At 41.7% G+C, this 27,972-nt stretch overlaps 2 protein-coding genes across 2 annotated transcripts in view; both read right to left on the reverse strand.

The window, feature by feature from the left end:
* Positions 1-463: 463 nt before the first annotated feature.
* prlh (prolactin releasing hormone) lies at positions 464-10,560 on the reverse strand. Its single transcript, XM_067986845.1, has 2 exons — positions 10,461-10,560; positions 464-627 (listed from the first exon to the last, which is right to left on the reverse strand). Exons 1-2 carry the CDS (start codon positions 10,558-10,560, stop codon positions 464-466), a joined length of 264 nt encoding a protein of 87 aa, XP_067842946.1.
* A 14,904-nt stretch (positions 10,561-25,464) lies between these two features.
* Positions 25,465-27,972, reverse strand: part of mlphb (melanophilin b) — a 111,912-nt gene continuing 109,404 nt past the window's right edge. The window contains exon 16 of the mRNA XM_067987917.1: positions 25,465-25,751. Within this exon, the coding sequence (XP_067844018.1) occupies positions 25,725-25,751 (27 nt within the window). The 3' untranslated portion in view covers positions 25,465-25,724. The remainder of the gene's footprint in view (positions 25,752-27,972) is intronic.

Consider the following 27,972-nt stretch of genomic DNA (forward strand, 5'->3'; position numbering starts at 1 on the left):
CAGAAATCACACAGACAAAGAGAACATGAGAAAATAAGTAGAAGAGAAAGACAACGAGTAAGTTGAGTAGAAAAGAGCTACTGGAGATCTATGGGGTGAGGGAGAGCTACAGGTTTAGAGAAGAGTAAAAAAACAGTCCCTTACATGGCTGTACTATTTCTTAAATGCTTCCATATGGTCCTGCCAAAGAATGCAGAAGGACAATGGCAGGTTAGTACTGTGGATGCACACTGACTATTAATTGGGTTGAGACTCCAAAAATCTATTTAACTTGGGATTCTAACAGTCAACATTAAATTTTTGACATTCTATACAAGATGGACATTGGCTTTTTAACACTGTTCATGCTTGATAGAGAGTCATTGGTTTGTGATTTGTTTTCATTACACAATTACAGAAGTTAAGTTGAGAATTTAAAAAGTTGGCTTTGAAAAGTATACAGAGTTACAGGTGGGATTTTAGTTTATTCATCCTGGTTGAAGTCTTCACTTTCTTGGATTGGGATGCAGACATGACGAGTACCAAATTCGTATTTTCTGATATTTTCCAAGGTCAGTCCTCTCCTTCCAAAACGACCCACAGGCCTTATTCCACGACCAGTATACCAAGAGGAATCAATATCAGCATCTGCAAAACAAAGCATGAGGATTTATATTATCAGAACTTTGCTTCCTGTTTCTGGTTCGTGTGATGCAAGAAAAAAGTGTCTATATGAGTCAAGTTCTTTCATTTTGCTTCAAAATGATCTTGTCCTGAAGACAGTGACCTATACTAGGGTATGGTCCCAAGGGCATTGGAAGCCCTTCAGTACCTTGCCCTTCTGTACCTTGCCCCAGTCTCCATTCTTCACGTGAGTACAGAACCAGTTAATGAATGTTGGCAGGCTGTTCATTCGAAGGGGAGGAAGGGGGCTTTAAAATGGATATCAAAAGCTAGTGCTGGACAGGGAACATTCCTGATCTCAACACTAATGTCAGGTGGATGCCGGAGACAAAGTCCAGAAAGCTTCTGGCAGAAGAGAGAACAAGGTGAGGTGGGGTAACAGAATAACTGGCTTCTTATGTACACCTCCTAATGCCTGGTTTACAGAGTGGCACTAGTAGAGGCCTGGCAGCAGATCACCCACCTACCCTTTCAAGTACAGAGAAGCCTACCATAAACAGTCATAAATCAAAGTAGAGGAGGAGAAAGAAACTTAAAAAGGAGCAATGTTTTTGTTTAAGATGGGTAATGGTGTTATTTATGAAAAGGGACATGGAGCTATTGCAAAGTGCTTATCCAAGGAAGCATGGAAATAACACACAAATTGTAAGGAGCAGGAAAAAGCCATTAGGTTCAACAAGCCAATCACTTCTTTAACTGATCTCAATCCTACTTACCTTTTTATTAAATCCCTCAATCCTGCCGCTCTACAAAAATTCACATCTCTTAAATCTTTTTAATAATGTCTGTGTTTAATGGCCTTCCTCAGTGATTTATCCCTAAACTCTAAAATAAAGAAACGAAAGAACTTGCATTTATATAGCACCTTTCATGACCTCAGGACATCCCAAAGTGCTTTACAGCCGATGAACAGTGTGGTCACTTATAATGTGGGAAACATGGCTCTGTGTGATGTTCTATCTGAGATCCCCCTTACTCCCAAAGTCCTAATTTTTAAAATTTGTTCTCCTTCCAATCGAAGACTTCAATTTTGACCCATCTTCCTCACTAGCAGGGGCCCTCAGGTAAGTCCTGGGAGTGGGGGTTGGAGTGGCTTACACGACTCCCATGGAGTCGGGGGAGTGTTCCTGTTCCTCCAGCTCCACGGGAACATTTTTTTAAAAATAAGATGTTCACAACCTACCTCTGTTTGGCAGCCACCAGGACCGTTGAAGATTCCTGGCAGGGAGGCCCCAACGCCAGCCCTGCTAATTGAAGACAAATTTCTAAAAGGGGTCCTCACTGGGTGTGAACACCTCATTTACATAGCCAAGGGGCCTAATGCCTGTTTTAGGTGTCTGCCTGGGACTGCTAAAAAATGGGTCCTATAAATTTAGCATTGGGACTTACTGGGCGCAATGCATACCAATTTCTACCCCGTGTCATTTCCAAAGGACTTCTTTAATCTGTTTTCATAATTGAAATTCTTAATACCCAGAATCATCTTTATTGCTCGCCAACCCCCCACCCCCATCGCTCAAGGGCAACAATATCCTTCCTATGATTATGTGACCAGGAATGTACAAGCAATCCAGTTGGAATACCCCAAATAAAGGCACAAAACAATTAACAGATGCGTTTTCAGTAAGCAGGACATTTAATGACCATCAAACTGTTCTTCCAATAATTTTATTGACAATTTCACACTGATCAAAAAATAGGTGTTGAAAGCATATTAGGTGCTGTTCTGTATTTACTGTTCACACAGTAAACTATTCCCCCTCATGAACTAAAATTACCAATTCAACCAGTTCTGGGGTGCCAGATTGCTCATTCTACCATTTTTCAATATCCAAGATACACTCTACAAACAATGCTTTAAATCACCATCCAAACAGGTTCTATCAGCACCTTAGGTCTTAAGCCAATATGTTTATTTTTATTCACATTTGTAAAAGGCTTTAAGATGAAATTAGTTTTTAAATTTATCAATGCATTATCATTCATCACAAAGCAGTATAAATTATATAAAAATGATAGTCATTTAAGTTTGTCAACAGCAGTGCCACGCCTTCAGTGGAGTAGGGAAAATTCTGTCAATAACATTGCCAAGTCCCACAAGGATGTCCGACTGTCCTGGGATGGTTGATGAACCTGCTTTTGTAAGGCTACCTCTATGTTTCCTCATCTGTCTCATTCTTATAATCATTCACTTCCTCTTACAATAATAAGGCTTTTAAAACCCAGACTTGACATTGCCTGATCACTGCTTCCTAATTTATTTTGTCTTCCCTTTCACTCTTTTCAACCACCGATTTTATCACCTTTTCTCTTCAAGGCATTGACTCCTATTAAGGCACAGCTAAGAGGCCATTTTTCCAGTTACCATGCATATTAAGTACTGCCAAACTAGTTGACTGCGAGAGACAACGCAATTGAGCCTGATCTTGTCTTCACCTAGAGACCATATCCATGTTCATTTTCTGGCATGGATCACTGGAAAGCAATCAGATGCAGGAAATCTGAATAATTATTTCCCTCCCTACCCCATGATGAGGCAATTGTAACACATTGACTACTGTCCTGGGTAAGATCAGCCAATTCAGCACAGGCTAGGGATTAAACCTGGAGTCTCCTCAGCTACGTGGCTTTGTGCGACAGTAGGTGGTACTTTTATTTATTAGGACATTGGGAAAGTAATTTGTTGATGTTTACACAGCGCACCAACAGCATCTTTCAAAGATGCCTCTTTCTCCCCCCAACCCCCCCCCAAAAAAAAGCACAGTAGCGGTAAGAAACCTGAGATATTAACTTATGCTGTATTGATATTGAAGTGTTGCTTCTGATGCCACCTTTGGTGGCAGTGCTGTAATGTAAATGAGTCAGAGAGGAGTACCATCTCAAAAGATGAGTTTTCCCCATGCCCCTGGAGGCATAACAGCACGACTGTCAAATGGAAATGTCAGTGGTGGGGTGAACCACTGCAGGCTGCCCCGGCTTAGCTGACTGCTCAACCTGCCCATTCACGACAACAATGTAGTTTTTAAAAATAAAAACAATAATTAAAAGCAAGTAGATTGTCAAAATAGATGAGGTTAATATAAATTTTTTTTAAAGAATTGAGAAAAATGAGATAGTACGCAGAAGGAATGAAGATAGTAGAGGAGGAAAATTAAATTGGCCACTTATAAGTAGACAAATGTAAGGAATCTTACAACACCAGGTTATAATCCAACAGTTTTATTTGAAAATCACAAGCTTTCGGAGGCTTTCTCCTTCGTCAGGTGAGTGTGGGATTCCATGAAGGGTACCGCATATATAGTCAGAGAACAATGCCTGGTGATTACAGATAATCTTTCCAACTGCCCGTTGTCAAGACAATCAAAGGAGTGTTCAGACAGAGAGACATTACATACAGGACTACTGAATATACAAACGGTCAGAACCCAAAGATAGAGAGAGAAAAACATCCGAAAGGAAGAGAAAGAGAGAGAATGACCAGTTGTATTAAAAACAGATAACTCTTTTTTTCGCTGGTGGGGTTACGTGTAGCGTGACATGAACCCAAGATCCCGGTTGAGGGCGTCCTCATGGGTGTGGAACTTAGCTATCAATTTCTGCTCGACGATTTTGCATTGACGTGTGTCTCGAAGGCTCGTCCGCACCCATGAGGACGGCCTCAACCAGGATCTTGGGTTCATGTCACGCTACACGTAACCCCACCAACGAAAAAAAGAGTTATCTGTTTTTAATACAACTGGTCATTCTCTCTCTTTCTCTTCCTTTCGGATGTTTCTCTCTCTCTCTCTCTCTGTCTTTGAGTTCTGACCGTTTGTATATTCAGTAGTCCTGTATGTAATGTCTCTCTGTCTGAACACTCCTTTGATTGCCTTGACAACGGGCAGTTGGAAAGATTATTTGTAATCACCAGGCATTGTTCTCTGACTATATATGCAGTACCCTTCATGGAATCCCACACTCACCTGACGAAGGAGAAAGCCTCCGAAAGCTTGTGATTTTCAAATAAAACTGTTGGACTATAACCTGGTGTTGTAAGATTCCTTACATTTGTCCACCCCAGTCCATCATGGGCATCTCCACATCATCACTTATAAGTAGGGAAAAGATAGGATAAAGAAAGAGGTGTTAGCTTGGACAAAAAGGGAAAAGGAGCAGCGTTAAATACAAGCAAAAAGGATAAAAATGTGGGTATTTCCATGCTCAATGTGGGAAATAAACTGGGAGAATTTGTAGCAATTATGTCACAGGAAGATGTAAATGTAATAGCACTAACAGAAACTTGGCTGCAAACTAGACAGGAGTGGAAAATAAACATATCAGGTTATAATATTTTTAGGAGGGACAGAATAGGTAGGAAAGGAGAAGAAGTCTCAATATTTGTAAAGGAGGGAATGAATGCTGTCGTGAAGACAGATGTAGTTAAAAAAAAGTCAATATGGTTAGAGATCAAAGATATAAAGGGATTGTTACATTAGTGGGGTTGTACCACAGATCCCCCTAATTATGGGAGGGAAATGGAAGAAGGAATCTGTCAACAGATTAGAAAGGTATATAGGAATAAAAAAGTTATTGTTCCAGATTTTAATTACCCACTTATTCATTGGGATCCAAATGGAGTAAACAGAGAAAAAGGAATGGAATTCTTAAAATGTATCCTTCCGCATGCAATATATTTATTTGCCTACAAGGGGAGAGGTGTTGCTAGCCCTAGTTATGAGTAATGAAATAGTTGGCAAAGATGAGTTAAATGTGGGTGAGCACCTTGGTAGTAGTGATCATAATATAGTATGGTTAATGATCCAAACAGAAAGGGAGAAAGTTGGTACAATAGTAAAGGTACCAGATTGGAATATGGCAGATTTTAGAAAGATGAGCTAGCTAAGAGGAGGTGAAAAGAGATATTGGTACACAGGACTGTAGACTTAAAAACAAAGGAGGTTGCAAAGCTGTAGAATAAATATAAACCATTAAAAAGGAGACTACTTCAAGTTTCAGGATGCTGTGGATAAATAAAGAGATTAGAAACAAACTAAAATTGAATAAATGGGCATATGAATCCTATAGGTATGATAAAAATAAGTGAGAAAACAAGAAAATAAGGAAAGATGTTAAGAAAGTGATAAGGAAAGCAAGCACAAAGTATGAGAGAATCTGAAAAAATGCTTTAAAAAAAGACAATGAAGTATTCTACAAATATATCAATTAAAAGAGAATTGTGAAATGTGGTGTGGGACCCCTGAGAGGAGAGAATGCAGGGTTACTAGAGGATAACTGGAAATTGGTGAGGATACTTAAGAAGTACTTTGCATCAGTGTTTACAAAAGAGAAGGATATTGGGAAGGAGGTAAATCTAGAATTGGTTAAAAGCGAAACGAGAGATATTAGAATAAAGGAAAGTATAGAGAAATTAGTTAATCAAAAGGGTGATAACATGCCAGGACGTGCTGGGATACATCCAGTGATCCTAAAGGAGAAAAAAATAGCACAGGCCTGAGATATTATATTCCAATCTTCTATTGAGACTGGATGTGTGCTGGAGGACTAGAGAGTGGCCAATGCAATAGCCATTTTTAAAAAGGGAGATAGAGCTGACCTGGGTAATTACAGGCCAGTTAGTTTAACATCTGTGGTAGAAAAAAAATTGGAATTTTTAATTAAAGATGAAATATCTAGATAAGGAGAAAATAATTAGAAGCAACCAATATGGATTTTGGAAAGGAATACCGTGCTTGATAAACTTGAAAGGGATCTTTGAGGAGTTGACAGATATGGTGGATGGGGGAAATGCATTGGATGTGGTGTACATGGAGTTTCAGAAAGCCTTTTAATCCCATAATTAAGTTCACTCTACAGAGTTAGGATTCATCATCAGGACCTCCCTCCTTCCCCCCGTGCCAATTGTCTCCCTTCCTCTGCTGAAAATGCTGGCCTATGGTTCCAAATGTGCCAGCAGCCCTCCTGTAACTAGCTGAATTGTAGTGCATCCATTGCTGCTTTAGATCAGCTTACCCAGTATTGCATGGGGATCAAACCTAGGACTTTCATGTGCAAATTACTCCATACCACACTGGCCATGGTGCATTTGTAAAATGAGCCATGGGGCTATTTTTTTCAGGACTGATGGACCCAATGAGTGTTTCCAGCATTTTCTGTTTTAAGTTCAGACCTCCTGCATCTGCTGTTTTTCTTTCTTCCTTCAATTTCCCACATTTTCTTGCTTTCTTTCTTGTGTGCGGCTCTCCCACGTTTTTCACTGTCTAAGCAAATTCTGTGTTTCTTTAATGCCTTTCCATTACGAAATGATCTTTCATATCATCTAACAGTTTCTATTAAGCAGTTTGCAGGTCAATCAACCCATTAACTTCCACCTCCTCCCCCTCCCCCCAACAACCCTACTAAACTAATTCCTTATTTTTTTCCAGTTCTGACAAAGGATTACACATGAAACATTAACTTGCTTTTTCTCTTTACAGATGGTGACTGATCTGTATATTTTCTGGTTTTGCTCCAGATTTTCAGCATTTGTAGTTCTTTTTAAAAAATTCTCACCCTCACTTCTTTTCTGGTTGCCCATTGAGCATTTTGATCAGGACCCACTTTAATATACCACCAATCATGATGCAGAGCAAAAAGAGATTAGGGAAAATTGTATCAACAATCTTCATCTGAAACATTAATTTTTTTCCTGTTTCAACATTTTCTTGGCAAATTTTGCACTCACCAATTGAGAAACACCTGCTGGGGAACAGAGCCCAGTGTTTGCACATCATTGACAGCCTCAAGCACCCTCAGGTCAGATATATCACAGGCTAGATGCAAAATTAAACTCCCACTATTCTGCTTTGTTGAGCATGCCTAGATTAGGTATAGCATGGATTAAATGCAGGATTAAGTTCTCTCTACATTGTCCAGAGGCCTCCTAGGTATCTCTATGCTGCCCCACTGAGTACTCCTATAGTACAATTTAAATGTAAGACATAGCTTCGTCTACGTTGCCCCATAACACACTCCCAAGTCGGGTACAGCACAATTGAATGCAGTTAAGTCCCTTTTACTCACCTGTATTGTTCCTTTGCCCCAGCCTCAAGAGGAGCACCCCTAGCTGCACCATTTCCCATTAGAGCCATCCATCCGCCAGCATTTATGAGTGAGAGTAACAATTTGGAGCAAAAGTAGTACAGAACTGTGGGAAATTTAGTGCTGTGGATCCACACAAACCATTAACTGAGCTGAGACCACACAAAATCAATTTTATTCCATCTATTGCAACCAGCAGTAATTATTTTGGGTATCATTATATCCCAGGTGTCAAAGATTGAAAAAGACTGCACAATCCTGTATCTGAGCAAGCCCCCGATTAAGCAAGCCTCTTCCCCCACATTGACATTTTGAATTTCCTAGTATATTTTGGTAGCAATGTGGCAACAGCACCTACCGGCACAATGACAAAGTTTTTTGTTAACCATTTTTTGGAAATCCACAACTTATTGATGCAAATCCCATCTTTGCAGTGGGACATCAGGATGAAAAGGACACCCAGCTATCCATTTCCTAACAGCAAAAGATAAAAAGATCACTCCCAAAATACTTTGAAACTTTAAAAAAATTTCAGACATACTAAACAAACAGTTATGAACTTTATTGGAAAAGTGATCTCTTTATTTAGGAACTAGAGTTTTTCCTTTCTAAAACACACAAAAGAATCATTTTTAAGGTTTCCAAAGATGATTCTTGTAAGGGTAGTTATACTACACATTTTGCAAAGAACATAAGAATATGAGAAATAGGAGCAGCAGTAGGCCATATGGCCTGTTGAGCCTGCTCTGCATTCAATCAGATCATGGCTGATCTTTGATCACAACTCCACTTTCCCACCCGATCCCCATATCCCTTGATTCCCCTAGAGTTCAAAAATCTATCTATCTCAGCATTGAATATATTCAATGACTCAGCATCCACGGCCCTCTGGGGTAGAGAATTCCAAAGATTCACGACCGTCTGCGTGAAGAAATTTCTCCTCATCTCAGTCTTGAAAGGCCGACCCATGCAATTATGCCCTCTAGTTCTAGACACTCTAGCCAGGGGAAACAATCTCTCAGCGTCTACCCTGTCAAGACAGCCTTATAATCCTATATGTTTCAATGAGATCATCTCTCATTCTTCTAAACTCCAGAGAGTATAGGCCCATTCTACTTAACCTCTCTTCATAGGACAACCCTCTCATCCCAGGAAGTAATCTAGTGAACCTTTGTTGCACCCCCTCTAAGGCAAGTATATCCTTCCCTAGATAAAGAGATCAAAACTGTATGCAGTACTCCAGGTGAGGTCTCACCAAAGCCCTGTGCAACTGTGGTAAGACTTCCTTACTCTTGTACTACAACCCCCTTGCAATAAAAGCCAACATACCATTTGCTTTCCTAATTACCTGCTGTACCTGCATACTAATTTTTGTGTTTCTTGTACGAGGACACCCAAGTCTCTCTGGACACCGACATTTAATAGTTTCTCACCATTTAAAAAATATTCAATTTTTCTATTCTTCCTACCAAAGTGAATAACCTCACATTTCTTCACATTATACTCCATGTGCCACCTTCTTGCCCACTCACTTAACCCATCTATATCCCTTTGCAGACTCTGTGTCCTCGTCAGAGATTACTTTCCCACCTAGCTTTGTATCGTCAGCAAACTTGGATACATTACACTCAGTCCCTTCATCTAAGTCATTAATATAGATTGTAAATAGCTGAGGCCCAAGCACCGATCCTTGCGGCACCCCTCTATTTACAGCCTTCCAACCTGAAAATGACCTGTTTATCCCTACTCTCTGTTTTCTGTCCTTTAACCAATCCTCTAACCATGCTAATATATTACACCCAACTCCATGAGCCCTTACCTTGTGTAACAACCTTTTATATGGCACCTTTTGAAAATCCAAATATACTATATCCACTCGTTCTCCTTTATCTATCCTGCTAGTTACATCCTCAAAAAACTCTAATAAATTTGTCAAACACGATTTCCCTTTCATAAAACCATGTTGACTCTGCTTAATCATATTACGATTTTCTAAGTGCCCTCTTACCACTTCGTTCGTGGTTTGACTTCATATTCACACGAACTGTTTAGTATAATTCAGGTGTGAAGTTGCACAGATTACATTTAGACAAGCAATTCAGATTCCCTCCAGAATGTAATCTGATCTCACTTTGACTTCGTACCAGCTGCAGCATAAATACAACCAGTGAAGTGAGGTGTAAGGTTTCCTGCTGTTCAAACTTCTAATTTTTTCCTCAATGTTAGCAAAAAAAAATCCACTCTTCTATTAGCTCTTTGCGAATATTAGTATTTCCACGCGTACAAAGAACTCTGCTCTCCCTGACTGGAAAGCGACACAATTTTTCCAGTTTGCGCTACCGGCATGGAACTGCACCCACCTGCCACACACATCAGGATATTGCCGGCATACCGTCACCTTTTCCCCTCCATTGGGATTGAGGGCAGCACACCGAACTTATCCTGATATGCATAGTAGATAGGCAAAGCTCCAGACTGGGCAAACTTGGGACATGTAACTCAGGATTGTTAACTCTTTAGCAAGCACCAGTCCAAAAAAACGGTACTTGTAGCATTACAATACTCATATTCTCCTGCATTTTCATTTTATCATTGCAATCACACAAACTATCCCTTCCCCTTTCGTTAGTTCGGAGGAGCTAGTAGAAATCGCCTTATTGGAATTATTAGAATACACAAATCAATCCTCCAGTCACCAACTGGATAAAGTGGTCACTTACTCCTGATCTCCACCGAGGATCCCTGCACCGGAGAACCTGCATCAGAAAACGCGATGCACACCAGCAGGCAAAAGACACAGCAGACCGTCAGCAGGTTCATTCCTCGACAGGGTTTGGACATAGTCTTCCTGACGGAGTGTACAGAGCAGAGCCAGGCGCTGCGGGAATAAACGCGTTAATATATATCGTTAAATGACCAAATAAATGTACAAACTGCTATTAAATGCATAACTGTAGGAAACAAACTTAAAAAAACCCTGAACTTTGAATAGTTCTGAACTGCAAAAAAAAGTTTAAAATGCACGTGTGTCGCAAGTAAAACATTGCATTCATTATATATCTAATCCAGGCAGCGCTACCCAGGAGTTGCTGGCTCCCGCCCGAGGCTACTCACCGCTCGGTACCAACCAGGTGCTTTGTGAAGCGGCTGATCCGATTCACTGTGATCTGCTTTTTATTCCATCATTTCGCGATTACGTCAGTGACTGACCGAATCCACTTTGCCCAGTTACACTTTGCAAACGTCACTCCTCAGTACCCTTCAAAGGGTATCTAGCTGGCTGGCTGACTGGCGGCAGCACTACCTACAGTCTCCCAGGGGTTGTGTCCCTCTCAACTTCCCTCTCCTCAAATTCCTCTGCCTTGTTAGGCGGCCCCGTCTTTCATAGACGGGTTGCCCTGGATCTGTACTTCTGTACCTCCTTTATTTAGTATCTTTCCGTGTCTCTATCGTTATCTGGAGCCCAGAAATTACTGTTGGCCATAGTGATGGTCAAACGCTTACTGCATTTGTAAAACATTCATCCACTAATATGGACGACCCATAGCCTCCAGCCTCACGTTAGTATCTCTCTTGGTGTCTGCCTTTCACGAAGTCTTGGTTTTGCGCGCTCTGTCTCTCCGACCCTCTTTTTGTTTCAGCCTCTATAAAATATTTGCTTCTCTCTTTGCTTCTCTATCTTCCAGTCTCTCTGATCCTCTCTCGTTTTATAACATAAGAACCAGCTGAAATATTTTCAAACTGCAGTCTAATCATAGAACTCTGCTATCATACAGCTTTACAATAATGACAGTTGATAAAACAACAATAGCAAATACTGCATAATAGATAGAATATAAATTTCCACTTGAGTTCTGCATATGTGATATTTGCTGGTGAGGGGGTGTTAATCAATTATTGATGAAAGGCAATCTTATTGCGAACTGCTGGCGTGACATCGGCTATCTCAATTTCCCTGCTCCCCTCACTCACTCTAACCTACCTCCCTCTGAACTTGCAGCACTCCGTTCTCTCAGGTCCAACCCTGACATTGTTATTAAACCTGCTGACAAGGGCAGCGCTGCAGTTGTGTGGCAAACAGACCTCCACCTTGCAGAGGCTGAACGCCAACTCTCCCACACCTACTCCTACCTCCCCCTGGACCATGACCGCACTCCTGAACATCAAGCCGTGGTTTCCCAGACCGTCGCTGACCTCATCTCCTCTGGAGATCTTTTCCCCCATGCCTTCCAACCTTATAGTCCCCCAACCCCGCACAGCCTGCTTCTAACTCCTTTCCAAGATCCACAAATAGGACTGCCCTGGGAGACCCATCGTTTCAGCCTGATCTTGCCCCACAGAACTTATTTCCTCCGATTTCCACTCTGTTTCTTCTCCCCTTATCCAGTCTCTTCCGACCTACATCCCCGACTTTTCTGACACCCTCTGCCACTTTAACAGTTTTCTGTTCCCCGGCCCTAACAGTTTCCTTTTCACCATGGATGTCCAGTCACTCTCCACCTCCATCCCCCACCAGGATGGCCTGCAGGCCCTCCTCTTCTTCCTTGAATGGAGGCCCAACCAGTCCCCATCCACCATCATCCTCCTTGCCTTCACATGGCGTTGTTCTTAAGTTGAACAACTTCTCCTTTCACTCCACTCACTTCCTCCAAAATAAAAGGTGTTGCTAGGGGAACCCATATGGATCCCAGCCATGCCTACCTTTTTGTGGGATACGTGGAACATTCCTTGTTCCAGCCCCACTCAGGTACACTCCATCACCTCTTTTTCCGGTACATTGATGACTGTATCGGTGTTGCTTCCTGCTCTCGCCCCGAACTGGAACATTTCATCAACTTTGTTTCCAATTTCCACCCTTGCCTCGCCTTCACATGGTCTCTAATGCAGCGACTCTTCCCTTCCCTTCCTCGACTTCTCTATCTCCATTTCTGAGGATAGGCTATCAACCAATATTTATTATAAGCCCACCAACTCCCACAGCCACCTTGATTACACTTCCTCCCACCCCGCTTCCTGTAAGGACTCTATTCCCTTCTCCCAGTTTCTCCGTCTCAGTTGCATCTGTTCTGACGATACCACCTTCCACACCAGTCCTTCCGATATGTCTTCTTTTTTCCTCAACCAACGATTCCCCTCTGCTGTAGTTAACAGGGCCCTCGACCGTGTCCCGCCTATTTCCCACACTTCTGCTCTCACCCCTTCCTTTCCCTCCCAGAACCATGATAAGGTCCCCCTTGACCTCACCTTCCACCCCACCAGCCTCCACATTCAATGGATCATCCTCCGCCATTTCCACCACCTCCAGCGCGATCCCACTACCTAACACTTCTTCCCATCTCCTGCCCTTTCAGCATTCCAAAGGGACTGCTCCCTCCACGACACCCTGGTCCACTCTTCCATCACGCTCAACACCTGATCTCCTCCCCACGCCACATTCCCATGCATGCGCAGGAGATGCAACACTTGCCCCTTCACCTCCTCCCTTCCCACCGTCCAGGGCCCCAAACAGTCCTTCCAGGTGAAACGGCGGTTTACTTGTACTTTTTTCAATTTAATATACTGTATTCACTGCTCACAAAGCAGTCTCCTCTACATTGGGGAGACAAAATGCAGATTGGGAGTTGCTTTGCTGAACGCCTCTGCCCTGTCCGTAAGTGTAACCCTGACCTGCTGGCCGCTTGTCATTTTAATTCTGACCTCTCTGTCCTCAGCCTCTTACACTGGTCCAGTGAAGCTCAACGTAAGTTCGAGGAACAGCACCTCATTTTTTGTTTAGGTTCTTTACAACCTTCCGGACTCAACATTGATTTCAATAACTTCAGATCATAACTACTGCTCCCATTTTTTCGGACAGCAAGTGCTGGTAATGGTTCTGCTGTTGCCATTTACAGCTAGTCCAGACCCATCTTTTGTTTCTTAACCTGTCCTATTACCATCCTCCTTGCCTTGCACTATCATCCCTTTAGTCATTTAATCACTCTTGCCCTCTACCATATCACAGACCTTCCCTTTTGTTCTTTCCTCCCCTCCCCTCCCTCCCCCTCCCACTTTCCTTGGCTCTGTACTTGCTTAAAAACTTTAACTCTTTAACACCTTCCAGTTCTGATGAAAGGTCTTCGACCTGAAATGTTTACTCTGTTTCTTTCTCCACAGATGCTGCCTCACCTGCAGAGCTTTTCCAGCATTTCCTGTTTTTATCTACTTGTTAACAGTTTGTGACACAGAACCCAAACTAAAGGAACTGAGAATGCATTTTTGTTGTTCTAGTCCTCACTGAGACTAATGGTTCCTGTGTTTTTTTTTATTTGTTCATGGGATGTGGGCGTCGCTGGTGAGGCCAGCATTTATTGCCCATCCCTAATTGCCCTTGAGAAGGTGGTGGTGAGCCGCCTTCTTGAACCGCTGCAGTCCGTGTGGTGAAGGTTCTCCCACAGTGCTGTTAGGAAGGGAGTTCCAAGATTTTGACCCAGCGACGATGAAGGAATGGTGATATATTTCTTCATTTGCTTTCCTAATTCCCTTCCTCACCTGCATGCTAAATTTTGTGTTTCTTGTATGACTACACCCAAGTCTATCTGGGCTCCAACATTTAATAGTTTCTCACCATTTAAAAAAATTCTGTTTTTCTATTCTTCCTACCAAAGTGAATAACCTCACATTTCCCCACATTATACTCCATCTGCCACCTTCTTGCCCACTCACTTAACCTGTCTGACTCTTTGTGTCCTCCTCACAGATTACTTTCCCACCTACATTTGTATCATCAGCAAACTTGGATACATTACACTCGGTCCCTTCATTCAAGTCATTAATATACATTGTAAATAGCTAAGGCCCAAGCACCGATCCTGGCGGTAGCCCACTAGTTACAGCCTGCTAATCTGAAAATGACCTGTTTATCCCTACTCTCTGTTTTCTGTCCTTTAACCAATCCTCTATCCATGCTATTATGTTATCCCCAACCCCATGAGCCATTATCTTGCGTAAAAACCTTTTGTGTGGCACCTTATCGAATGCCTGTTGAAAATCCAAATATACTACATCCACTGGTCCCCTTTATCTACCCTGCTAGCTACATCCTCAAATAAATTTGTCAAACACAATTTCCCTTTCATAAAACCATGTTGACTCTGTCTAATCATATTATGATGTTCTAAGTGCGCTGTTACCACATAGTTAATAATGGATTCCAGCATTTTCCTGACGACTGGTGTCAGGCTAATTGGCCTGTAGTTCCCTGTTTTCTCTCTCCCTCCTTTTTTGAATGGTGGGGTTACATTTGCTACCTTCCAATCTGTTGGAACCATTCTAGAATCTAGGGAATTTTGGAAGATCATAATCAATGCATCCACTATCTCTGCAGACACCTCTTTTAAAACCCTCGGATGTAGGCTGTCAGGTCCAGAGGATTTATTGGAATTTTGTCCCATTAGTTTCTCAAGTACTTTTTCTCTACTGATAATAATTTCTTTAGGTTCCTCACTCTTATTAGCCCCTTGGTTCACCACTATTTCTGGTATGCTTTATGTGTCTTCTACTGTGAAGACAGATACAAAATATTTGTTTAACGCATCTGCCATTTCCTGATTCACCATTATAAATTCTCCTGTCTCAGCCTCTAGAGGACCAACGTTTACTTTTGCTACACTCTTCCTTTTTACATACTGGTAGAAGTTCTTACAATCCATTTTTATATTTCTTGCTAGTTTACTTTCATTTTCTATTTTCTCCCTTCTTATCAATTTTTTGGTCATCCTTTGCTGGTTTCTAAAACTCTCCCAATCCTCAGGCTTACTTCTCTTCTTGGCAACAATATAGGCCTCTTCTTTTAATCAAATACTATCCTTAACCTCTTTGGTTAGCCAGGGGCGGATCACTTTTGCCATGGAGTTTTTATTTCTCAATGGAATGTACATTTGTTGAGAATATTTGCCATTGCTTTTCAACTGTCATACCCTTGAATTTAACTTCCCAATCTAGCTTAGCCAATTCACCCCTCATACCTTTGTAATTGGCTTTATTTAAGTTTAAGAATCTAATTTGGGACTTAAGTATGTCACTCTCAAACTCATTGTGAAATTCGATCATATTATGATCACTCTTCCCCTAAGGATCCTTTACTGTGAGATTACTAATTAACCCTGTCACATTGCACAATACAAGATCTAAAATAGCCTGTTCCCTGGTTGGTTCCATGATGTGTTGTTCTAGGAAACCATCTCGAATGCATTCCATGAACTCGTCCTCCAAACTACTTTTGTCAATTTGATTTACCTAGTCTGTATGAAGATTAAAATTCCCAATGATTACTGCATTTCCTTTGTTACAAGCTCCTATTATTTCATGATTAATACTCTGTCCAAAAAAGGGCATATAAAGTACTCCCACCAGTGTTTTCTGCCCCTTGTTATTTCTTATCTCCACCCATACTGATTCTACTTCCTGATCTTCTGATCCAAGATCCTTTCTCATCACTGTCCTTATGTCATCCTTTATTATTAGGGCTACACCCCCTCCTTTTCCATTCTGCTTGTCTTTTCTAAATGTCATATACCCTGGAATATTTAGTTCCCAATCTTGGTCACTTTGCAACCATGTCTCTGTAATGGCTATTACATCAAACCCATTTATCTCTATTTGTGTAACTAATTCATCTATCTTGTTACGAATGCTCCGTGCATTCAGATAAAGAGCCTTTAATTTTGACTTTTTACCATTTTTTCCTGCTTTGACCTTACTTTTTGATGCTCAATTATTGGTAAACTCTCTGTGCCTTCCTGCTTATCTTTACCCAAATCACTACACTGCTCTGTTGCCTTGACTTTTCTCATTAGATTTCTAAATTTCCCCTCACCTGACCCCTCCCCACCTTTTTATTTTAATGCCCTATCTGCAGCCCTAGTTTTTTGATTCAGCAGGACGCTGGTCCCAGCCTGATTTAAGTGGAGCCCGCCCAACGGAACAGCTCCCTCTTTCCCCAGTACTGGTGCCAGTGCCCCATGAGTCAAAATCCCATTTCCCACACCACTCATTGAGCGATGCATCTGTTTATCCCTATGCCAATTTGCATGTGGCTCAGGTAGTAATCCAGACATTACCACCTTTGAGGTTCTGCTTATTAATTTAGACCCTAATTCTTCAAACTGCCTCAGCAGAACCCCATTCTTAGTTTACCTATGTTGTTGGTTCCTACGTGGACCACGAGAACTGGATCCTCCCCCTCATGCTCCAAGTTCTTTTCCAGCTGCGAGGAGATGTCCTTAACCCTGGCACCGGGCAGGCAACACAGCCTTCAGGACTCTCGGTTGTGGCTGCAGAGAACAGTGTCTATCCCCCTGACTATACCATCCCCTACCACCACCACATTCCTTTTTACTCCCCCCACGTGAATGGCCCCCATACTACAGTACCGTCGTCAATTTGCCCATCCTCTCTGCAGACTTTGCTCTCATCCATACAGGTAGCAAGTATCTCGTATCTGTTGGACAAGGTCAAGGACTGAGGCTCCTCCATCACAAGATCCTGGGTCCCCATACCTGCCTGACTGGCAGCCACACCCTTCTGTCCCTGACCACCAAACAAATCTAAACTACTACCTAATCGAAGGGGTGTGACTGCCTCCTGGATCAAAGTGTGCAGGTTACTCTCCTCCTCCCGGATGCATTGCAATGCCTGCAGCTCGGACTCCAGCTCAACAACTCTGAGCTGAAGTTCCTTGAGCTGCAGCCACTTACTGCAGATGTGGTTGCCGGGGATCACGCTGCTCTCTGCCAACTCCCACATGCTGCAGATTCAACACAACACCTGCACTGCCATCGCTTGTTGAACCAAAATGTATTTATTTACTTCAGTAGAGTTTTTAATCTCTCGCTATTCTTAGTTTTATTAACTAATTAATTTATGTAGTTTAAGTTATTGATTTAAGCTCTTAGTTAAATCCCTCCCTAACTTAGAGAGAAGAAAACAGTTATACTCACCAACCAATCACCTACCTGCTGTCCTGTGACGGCACTCTTTCAATTTCTACCTGTGGTGAGTGACTCCAGCTGTGTAAAAACCGCGGATCTCCCACTGCTGCTTTAATGCCTCCCGCTCTCGCTCTCTTCTCGGGCCTTCTACCGCTGCTTTATTGCCTCCCGCTCTCGCTCTCCTCTCGGGCCTTCTACCGCTGCTTTATTGCCTCCCGCTCGCACTCTCCACTCGCTCTCCTCTCGGGCCTTCTGCCAGCTAATCACCTACCTGCTGTCCTGTGATGGCACTTCTTGATTTTCTTCGATCCCACCGAATTCATTCTTAAGATTTACTGCCTCCGCTGCTCCAGGTGATTTTAGGCCTTCGATCCCTGTCTTTTACTTACTTGCCTCTGCCGCTCCGGTCCCTGCTCCCACCTCCACTGCTCTCAGAGCTCTTCCTCTCTGTTCACTGTCCTTCCCCCTCTACACCTAATTCCCCCCTCACCAAATTCTCAAGTTCCCACTCTGTTCACAACCCACTCCGTTCGCTCTGTGCTTTACATGGCTAAAAGGTCATTGATGTAAGGGCAGACAGGGCCATGATCAGGGACTCCCGAAGTTGGGAGTTCCTGTGCCCGGGACACAATATAGAGCTATGCCTGGTATCACCTAAGGGGCCATTCTTCATGTGTGACCCCAATGAGTGTCTTTCTAAATAGTGTGGGGCGGAAATTTCTCGGAGCGACGAGCCAACAGTGCTCGCCACTCCATAGATTTATGCTAACCCACAAACTTACCGCAGTCTTTACTTCAGGCAATTCCTCGAACAGGAGGTGGAGAAGAGCCCATCGTTAGTTCCAGCAAAGCTAGGACCCTGGGAGAAGCGAGAGGATCGCTCTCTCCCCTCGACTTATCAGATCGCAGCATTTTTGACAAGTCATGTTAACTGTCTCTGAAGACTTCCAATGTGAAAACCAGGAAGTGAAAGGTACAACATTGAAATCTTTGTGAAAACAGTTATAGACAGTGAAAAAAAGAGATGGAAAGAAATAATTGAATTAAATAAAAGAGGCAGAAGGGAAAAGTAAAAAAATGTAAAAAATTTTTAATTAAAGAAAACTATGTTTTAACCGCACGGTAAGTCTTAATGACTGCCAAACATCTAAAGATTAACTTTTAAAAATGTGGAGTCTTATTACTCCACATTTTAATACTTTTTGGTCATTAGGAAAAACATTTTAAAATTTAATTTAAAGACTTACCGTGCGGTTAAAACTTAGTTTAGACCTGGTATATTTAAATGTACCTTTTTTGTGGTGATATTACTTACTTTCCAGCTGGGCAGATGAGCAAGTTGGCCCTGGTTCAATGATTTCTCTGATTTCAGTGTGCAATATACCTTTAATTCAAAGTTATCATATCGCCAGCGAACCACTAGGAGCAAGTTCCCGATTTCCACATTTCACTACGCATGTGCAAATGCTGGAACTTGCTCCTCCATTTCGCCACTAACAACTGAGCTCACCATTATTTTACAAGCAATTTCTGCCCCCTTACAAGCAGGCCCCTGTCATAGCCAATCCGGCATGGAAGTGCCCCAGATGCACCCAAATCTGCCAAAAGTCCATTGCTCATGGCCTCCTCCCCATTGCAAATTTCAGCAGGGTCAGCAGCAGAGGCACTTAAACCAGATATGTCCCACTTGCAGATTTTTGGAGCCATTGTATTTCTATCTCCCTCCCCCACGATTTTCTACCTTCCTCTGCTAAAGTTGCTCACTCATGTTGGGTACGTTTCTACAGGTGTCAGGCGCCAAAGCGACTTTTCATGAGTAAACCTAAACATTCTACACTCAATGTCGAGGTTTACAAATGAAGAATAGTCACTGTTACAATTGCCATCTGTGGAACCGTACCTCAAACACGAGTCTTCAGGAATCGGGGAGGTTGGGGTGGGAGTTGGGAAGAGAAAAAACACCAACAGCTTTTATAATGTCTTTAATATAAGAAATAACAAGCAAGCTGAAACTTGAGGATAAACATTTATTGTGCATTTCTTTTAAGAATGAAACAAAATACATGGTGATTGAGTGTTTAAAATGAGTATCATTAGGATTAGGGCATTTATCTCCTCAGGGCAAAGTGCTGTGCTCTCCATATCAAAAGAGGGATTGATGTTTCTTGAACTCTACCAAAAACACTCTACTTTCTCTGGGATGTGCCAGGCATCACCATTAGTGAGTTACAATGCCGTAGGCCCATTTGCTTTGGTCAATTGGGGGCCATGTGTCTTAGGGGGGCCCCCTCTCAGCTGTTGGACCAGATAGCCCATTTTTTGATTATGTTGTCTGGAAATTTCTAAAATGTAAACCAAGTGCTCAGAGTCCAATTTTTAAAATAACATTTCATTTTTTGCCATTTATTCATGATGTGGAAGCATTAATTAATGTTTTTGGTGGATTTTCATTATCAAGGGAAAATGTTCAGAATTTTAAACCATTATTTCATAGAATCATAGAAGTTTACAACATGGAAACAGGCCCTTCGGCCCAACATGTCCATGTCACCCAGTTTATACCACTAAGCTAGTCCCAATTGCCTGCACTTGGCCCATATCCCTCTATACCCATCTTACCCATGTAACTGTCCAAATGCTTTTTAAAAGACAAAATTGTACCCGCCTCTACTACTGCCTCTGGCAGCTCGTTCCAGACACTCACCACCCTTTGAGTGAAAAAATTGCCCCTCTGGACCCTTTTGTATCTCTCCCCTCTCACCTTAAATCTATGTCCCCTCGTTATAGACTCCCCTACCTTTGGGAAAAGATTTTGACTATCTACCTTATCTATGCCCCTCATTATTTTATAGACTTCTATAAGATCACCCCTAAACCTCCTACTCTCCAGGGAAAAAAGTCTCAGTCTATCCAACCTCTCCCTATAAGTCAAACCATCAAGTCCCGGTAGCATCCTAGTAAATCTTTTCTGCACTCTTTCTAGTTTAATAATATCCTTTCTATAATAGGGTGACCAGAACTGTACACAGTATTCCAAGTGTGGCCTTACTAATGTCTTGTACAACTTCAACAAGACATCCCAACTCCTGTATTCAATGTTCTGACCATTATTTCAACAATCTCTTCCCCCCCCCCAAACTTCTCGACCTGTCCTATTTTGGATTTCGCAATAGGTGCTAACCCTAATTTAATAACTATTCTTGTATTTCAACTATTTTCCAATAGTGGGAAAGGGTGTAATATTAACATTAAAGAGGAAATATCATAGAATCCACAAGGAAAGCCAGCCCTGTGCTATGCATACAGCAGTCCTAGAGCACTGGAAATCAAAAATTCCTGACTAAATTGGTTTTACGGAGGAATAGAACACCTGGAATGAAACATCTGGTGGGAATTATATCAATGTAGTTTGGGTCAGTAGCTGCACTGCGTACAGTCATGGTGTCAGGGTCTCAGAGGGACTGTAACTCTTTGCTTGTATAGGTCTGATGAACATTTGCACAATAATGAGTGAGAGAGACAGGATGTTATTGACCGACCATGTAAGTGACAGGAACACGACGTGAATGAGCGAGGGAACGTTAATGAATATGAGTGAGAGACTCAGCATGTAAAAGCACGTCAGTGGCTAAGAGTGAGTGATGACAGAGAGTGAGCAAGTAAGAGACTGAATGTGAGTGAGAGCATGCACTCTACCATAATGACAATAAACCTCTGCTGTTTTCAGGTGGAGATTTCTTTCTAAGATGAATCATCTCAGATGATGTTGGATGCATGTAAAGGTTGTCATAGATCTGCTTCAGCAACGTGAGTGGGATTTAATCAATATAATTAATGTTAATTAACTGTCTTCAAAATGTTGGTAGTCATTCCATTACATATAATGACTGCATCTGAACAAAATATTAAATCAGTCTTGCATATCTACTTGACTATTTTATTTATGCCATTAATACAACAGCAATTGACAATTTCACTCAGAGAGGTTACAAGGATGTTTGGTATGGGAAATAGAAGTATCACAGTAGGGAATAGATTTCTTAACTTGGGGTTAAAGCACACCATAGGGAAGAGCAGGGAGAACTTTACTCTGCATCTTTTATTATATCTGATCTGGGTGTGCTTAATGAAGTAAGAGTAAGGTTTCCAGTTACGGATGGAATTCAGCAGAGTTCTGTATTGGGCGACTGTTGCTCATCATTATAGTGATCTAGAGAGGGGCTTAAACAGAACCATTCTTCACGGATGATACAAAAATTTGCACAGGGCTTAGTAATTCACAGCAAATCAATAGGTTGTAAGCTGAATGAGATGAATTAGGTGAATGGGCCAGTGCGTGGCAGATGTCATGCAGTCGGGTTAGGAAACTCCAGGCAGGTTCGTATCATGCAGGGGTACCCATTAAAGGCAACAGATCAAGAAAGAATCCTGGGATAGTAGTTGATCACTCGTTAAAGATGCACAGTGTGAGATAGCTATAGAGAAAGCAAATAGGATATTAGGTTGTATTGTTAGGACCGAGTACAAAATTAAAGTATTATATTTAGCCTACATAAGGTTCTGGTATTTCCGCACTTGGAGTATTGTGCAGTTTTGCTTCCTGATGAAGGTTATTGGGACTTTGGAGAGGGTGCAGACCAGGATGATGCCAAATTTTAGAGCTTTGAGTTATGAAGACAGGCTCGAAGAACTAGGCTTATTGACTTTGGAGAAACACGAGCTTTGAGGGCACATGATTGAAGATTTAAAATGATAAAGGGATTTACATCAAATTACATTGAAACAACAGCACAAAAACTGGCCATTTGCTCCAACTGGTCTATGTCGGTGTTGATGCTCCACACGAGCCACCTCCCTCCCTACTTCCTCTAACCCTATAAGCATACCTTTCTGTTCCTTTCTTCCCCATGTGCTTATCTAGCTTCCCCTTAAATGTATCTATGCTATTTGCCTCAACTACTCCTTGTGGTGGCGCGTTCCACATTCTTACCACTCTTTGGGTAAAGAAGTTTCTCCTCAATTCCCTATTGAATTTATTAGCGACTATTTTATATTTATTACCTCTAGTTTTGGACTCATCCACAAGTGGAAACATTTTCTCTACGTCTACCCTGTCAAACCCTTTTATAATCTTAAAGACTTCTATCAGGTCACCCCCTCAGCCTTCTCTTTTCTAGAGAAAAGAGCCCCAGCCTGTTCAGCCTTTTCTGATAAGTATATTCTCTCAGTCTTTGTGAATCTTTTTTGCATCCTCTCCAATGCGCCTATATCCTTTCTATAGTATGGAGACCAGAACTGTGCACAGTACTCCATGTGCGGTGTAACCAAGGTTCTATATAAGTTTAACATAACTTCTCTACTTTTCAATTCTATCCCTCTAGAAATGAACCCCAGTGCTAGGTTTGCCTTTTTTATGGCCTTATTAACCTACTTTTACTGATTTGTGTATCTGTACCCCTAGATCCCTTTGCTTCTCTACCCATTCAGACTGTTATTATCCAAGCAGTATGTGGCCTCCTTATACTTACTACCAAAATGCACCACCTCGCGCTTATCTATATTGAAATTCATTTGCCAATTACATGCCCATTTTGCAAGTTTATTAATGTTCTTTTGCATTTTGTCCCCGTCCTCCTTGGTATTAACTACATCCCCACAATTTGGTGTTGTCTGCAAATTTTGAAATTGTACTTCCGATTTCCGAGTCCAAATCACTTATATGAATGGTGAACAACAGTAGTCCCAGCACCGATCCTTGTGGAACACCACTTCCCACCTATTGCCAGTCTGAGTAGCTACCTTTAACCCCTACTCACTGTTTTCTATTTTGTAGCCAACTTGCTATCCATTCTGCTTTCTGTCCCCTGACTCCACATGCTCTGATCTTAGTCATGAGTCTACAATGCGGTACCTTATTTAGCCTTTTAAAAGTCTAAATATATTACATCTACTGCATTACCCTTGTCTACTCTTTCTGTTACTTCTTCAAATAATTCAATAAGTTTGGTCAGGCACAACCTTCCTTTCTGAAATCCATGTTGACTATTCTTCACTATATTTTTGTTTTCTAGATGTTTGTCCATTACATCTTTGAGTAAACATTCCATTATCTTTCCTACTACCGACATTAAGCTAATTGGTCTATAGTTCCCTGAACTTATTCTATCTCCCTTTTTTAATATGGGAATCACAATAGCTGTCCACCAATCCTCTGGCACTATTTCCCTTTCTAATGAATTTTTATATATATGTAATAGTGCCTCTGCTATCTCCTCCCTAACTTCTTTTAATATTCACGGATGCAATCCATCCGGACCAGGGATTTTATCCTCTCTAAGTATGATTAGTTTATTAATTATCTCCCCCAATTGGATTGGATACAGTCCAGTTAGATCTTTTTCCTTTTCTCCTCTACCGTGCTTTTATATCCAGCAGATCATGCTCTGGGTTGTTTCCGTAATGACGATCCCTTTTGCTGTGGCCAGGTCGTTAGCCTGACCAAGTCATTTGAAATAGATGGTTATGGTAGGACTAGAGATCGTGACTAGAAAATCTACAGGTGCAGAATTAGGTTAGATGCCAGGAAGTATTTCTTTTGACGAGTGCTATTAGCCTCTGGAATCAACTGCCCAGATGTGTTTAGTATGGAGTCGTTACAGACCCTTGAAAACGAGCTTGATAACTTCCTTAGAGAAGAGGTCATTTCCTGTTATAGAGGGTGACCTGCTACTTAGTTGTGATTATGATAAGTCATGGGCAACCACAGACTCCTGGAGCTTTCCTTGATTGCCTTAGGGAGTCAAAGAGGAATTTCTCAGAGTTTTTCCTGAATTAACTGCAGTTTTTTTTTCTCCCAGGAGATATTGTAGTTAGGGGTTGAGTGAGGGTGTGAGTGCAAGGTTGCACTGTTGACTTGAAGGGATGGGTTTGACGAGCGATATAGACTTTTCTCTAAAGGATCACGGACTCATAAAGTTACCTTCAAGTGCCAAAATTGGAAAGTGTTCCATTCCCTAGCACTGACATCCCCTCACGTGACCAGCATAAAATTCGCCAAAAAGAAAGGTACACTTTAATATTTTCATTTAGAACTTTAGGCCTGCATCTAAAACTTTCTGTCACTTAATTATTCAGGGACATTTCAACTCACTTCCTTCTAGAGTGGGATTGGGCAGACCGGTTGGGTTTACTGGACAATAACATACTTCAGCTAAATGCTATTTGTTGGTACATTACTTATGCCCCACAGTAGTTGCTGTCAATTTCTTTCCTTCCTCTCTTGAGCATGCTCACTCATGCTGAAGTATGGCCCCTCAAGCACCAACTAGCCTCTCATATCTCATCTAAATGACCATTCTTCATGTGTGAGTGTAACAGCAAGAGTTGACAGGTTGAGCCTCATCTTGTCCTTGCCTGATATCCACACATGAACTTTCTAGCATGGATCACTGGGTACTGATTGATTGAAAACAGTGGCTGATTTTTCTCTGCAATGGCCAGGGACACTGATGGCAACTGTATCATCCCAACTGCCATCCTAGTTAAGATCATTTATCTCATGTAGACCAGGGATTGAACCTGGGATCTTCCTTACTGCTCAGATACTCAGTGGGCAGTGAATTTAGCAACTGAGCCATTGAGGGCTCTGCATTGCTATATTAAGTTGTCACCAAAAAAGTGTTAAAAATCTGTAAAATGCAAAGCATTGCTGTATCAAAACAAAACGACCTAGCATAAAAATATGCTCTTCGTTGCATCAAATTGTAAAGAGCATTAGAGCTGATGCAACATGGAAGAATGCACATGCATACATTTGAATGCAAAGGATATCCATTACTCAAAGGATCAATTGTGCGTTACTCTGCATAAAATAAATATATAACACACAAGCTGTTTTGTACTATGTATCATTTAACAAGCTGATCGCTCTTTGAAAAGTAGATTTTTATTCCGATTCTGAGAAACTTGCACGTTTCAAAAGCTGCAGCACGCAGGTCACGTTGATGGCTTTTCTCTTTAAGGTCGCATAGACATGACTGGTTTCTGTTTAACAAACAAACAGACAAGTAAAATGTGAACATTTAGGAAGAACAGTAATGAGTAAAAATAATAGGACAGCTGTTGCTCTTTCCCCCCTGATTTTTGGTGTTACAATTTTCTATCCTTTTATGATTCCATTTGTCAGCCCTACGCTTTAAGGACCATGTCTGAGACTGAGTTCTAGTCCAGCTAGGAGCAGCGAGTTACCTTCCCTAAACCTGCAAATAGATCAGCAGGAACTGTGTGCATGATCCCAGCGATGAAATAGCAGTAATGGATATGCATAATTTAAAAAAAAACTTTGATACATTTTTTTCCCCACAGAGATGTAAAACCTTACCAATTGAAAAGAGGTGTAGGCCTGACCTGCATTAATGCTTCCTTGAGTTATTGGGCCGGAAATTGCTTGTAAATTAACGGTGAGCCTAATAGCGCTCACCGTCATTAAGGGGCAAATCGAAGAGCAGGTTCCAGCGACCGCACATGCTCTGTCAAACATGGAAATCCGGAACTGGCTCTTCCCAATTCACTGGTGATTTGAAAGGGACCTCGCTGGCTGCAATCAATGGACTAGCGCGAACTTGTTCTCCTGCCCAGTTGGAAACAAAATGATCTCGCCACAAAGAAAGGTATGCAGACTTTTTTTTAGGTCTAAACTAACTTTTAATGGCATGGTATTAATGACTGCCAACAACTTCTTTTGCATTGAAAATTAACTTTTAAAAATGTGGAGTCTCATTAATCCAGATTTTTATAGTTTTTGGACATTTAAATTTTTGTTAAAAATTAAAAATTTAAAACTTTTAAAAACTTTTTCTTTCTGTTTCTTTTATCTCGGTCTTTTAATCTTATCCTCTCTTTATTTTGCTTGCTCTATCTCATTGTATAGCATATTTATTAACCTTATCGGGCACTGCCTGGATTTTAGTCTGCGCAATTTGTCAATGAGTTTCACTTCCTGATTCTCGCAGCGTGGCTTGCTTCAAGCTGATTGGTTGAAGGGACATAGAGATCCTTTCCCCACTCACACAGCCCGAGAAAGAACGCTGCTGTTTTTTTGAACTCGGGTTTTGCCACCAAAAAGAACGTGGTAACTTAGTGGGTGAATTTAACTCTAATGATCGGTGAGCACTGCTGGTTCACCGCTTGGAGCAATTTACGGGCCAATATTTTTTATGTCAAACAGCCAATACAGAAGTACTCCATGCAGTGACAGAAATGAAAAAGTACCCCTTTTTAAATCTGTTGTTTATCAAATCTGCTAATGTGTACATTTTCACCAAAAACCTGCCCATAGAACATTAATCTTTTCTATATCTGTACACTACACTTACTCAAACACAGCTTTATTTTTAAGTTACTTTTTTAAAATTTACTAGGTTTTATGTTTTCCAGTTTGACAAGCATAAGGAGCCAAACACTCTTTCTCCTCAATGTGCAGAATTGGATTCCCTTCACCCGACGTGTCCTTGGATTCCTTCCCCCCCCTCTCTCCACAGATGTGCACAGGGAGACTGCCTCCCCTCATCATGCACAGTCAGATTGCCTCTACCTGACACACAGAGGCAGTCTCCCTCCCCCTGCAGTGGGTCTTCATTTTCTGAACTGGCTCCCAGTCGGCCTCCAAGAGAGTGGAGGCACAGATAGGGGGGCAATCTGACGGTGCATTATGAGGGGAGGCAGTCTCCCTGTGCACATCTGTGGGGAGAGGAGGGGAAGGAATCCGGCTGTACATGTCAGGTGAAGAGAATCCAATTCTGTACATTGAGGAGAAACAGAGTTTGGCTCCTTATGCTTTTCAAACTGGAAAACATAAAACCTTGTAACTAACTTAAATGAAGAACAGCGTCACAATAAAGTAGGTTTGAGATTGCTCCCCTAAAACCTGGTAGAGAAGTAATAGCAGCAATAGTGATTCCAATTACACACAACTACATTCTCTAATAGAGCAACTGAGCAGTCTGACAGTTAGCACAAAGACCAATCTACGGAATCACTGTACAACTATCAGAGAAAGTAATTACTTTACACCAGGGAATATTCACTAACTTTCTGTTGAAAACCACACGCCCAAACAAGATCATCTGCAGGGTAAAGAGATGGACCACAGGTTTGTTTCTGTGACTCTTCACTAGCTCTGCAGTTCAACTGTGCAACTAAAGGCAGTTGTTGAGGGAGCTGGATTCCAGTTCTGGCAACATCTGAGAGCTGAGCAGGCCATGGA

The sequence above is a fragment of the Heptranchias perlo genome, chromosome 7 (genome assembly GCF_035084215.1).
Source record: "Heptranchias perlo isolate sHepPer1 chromosome 7, sHepPer1.hap1, whole genome shotgun sequence".
NCBI lineage: Eukaryota > Metazoa > Chordata > Chondrichthyes > Hexanchiformes > Hexanchidae > Heptranchias > Heptranchias perlo.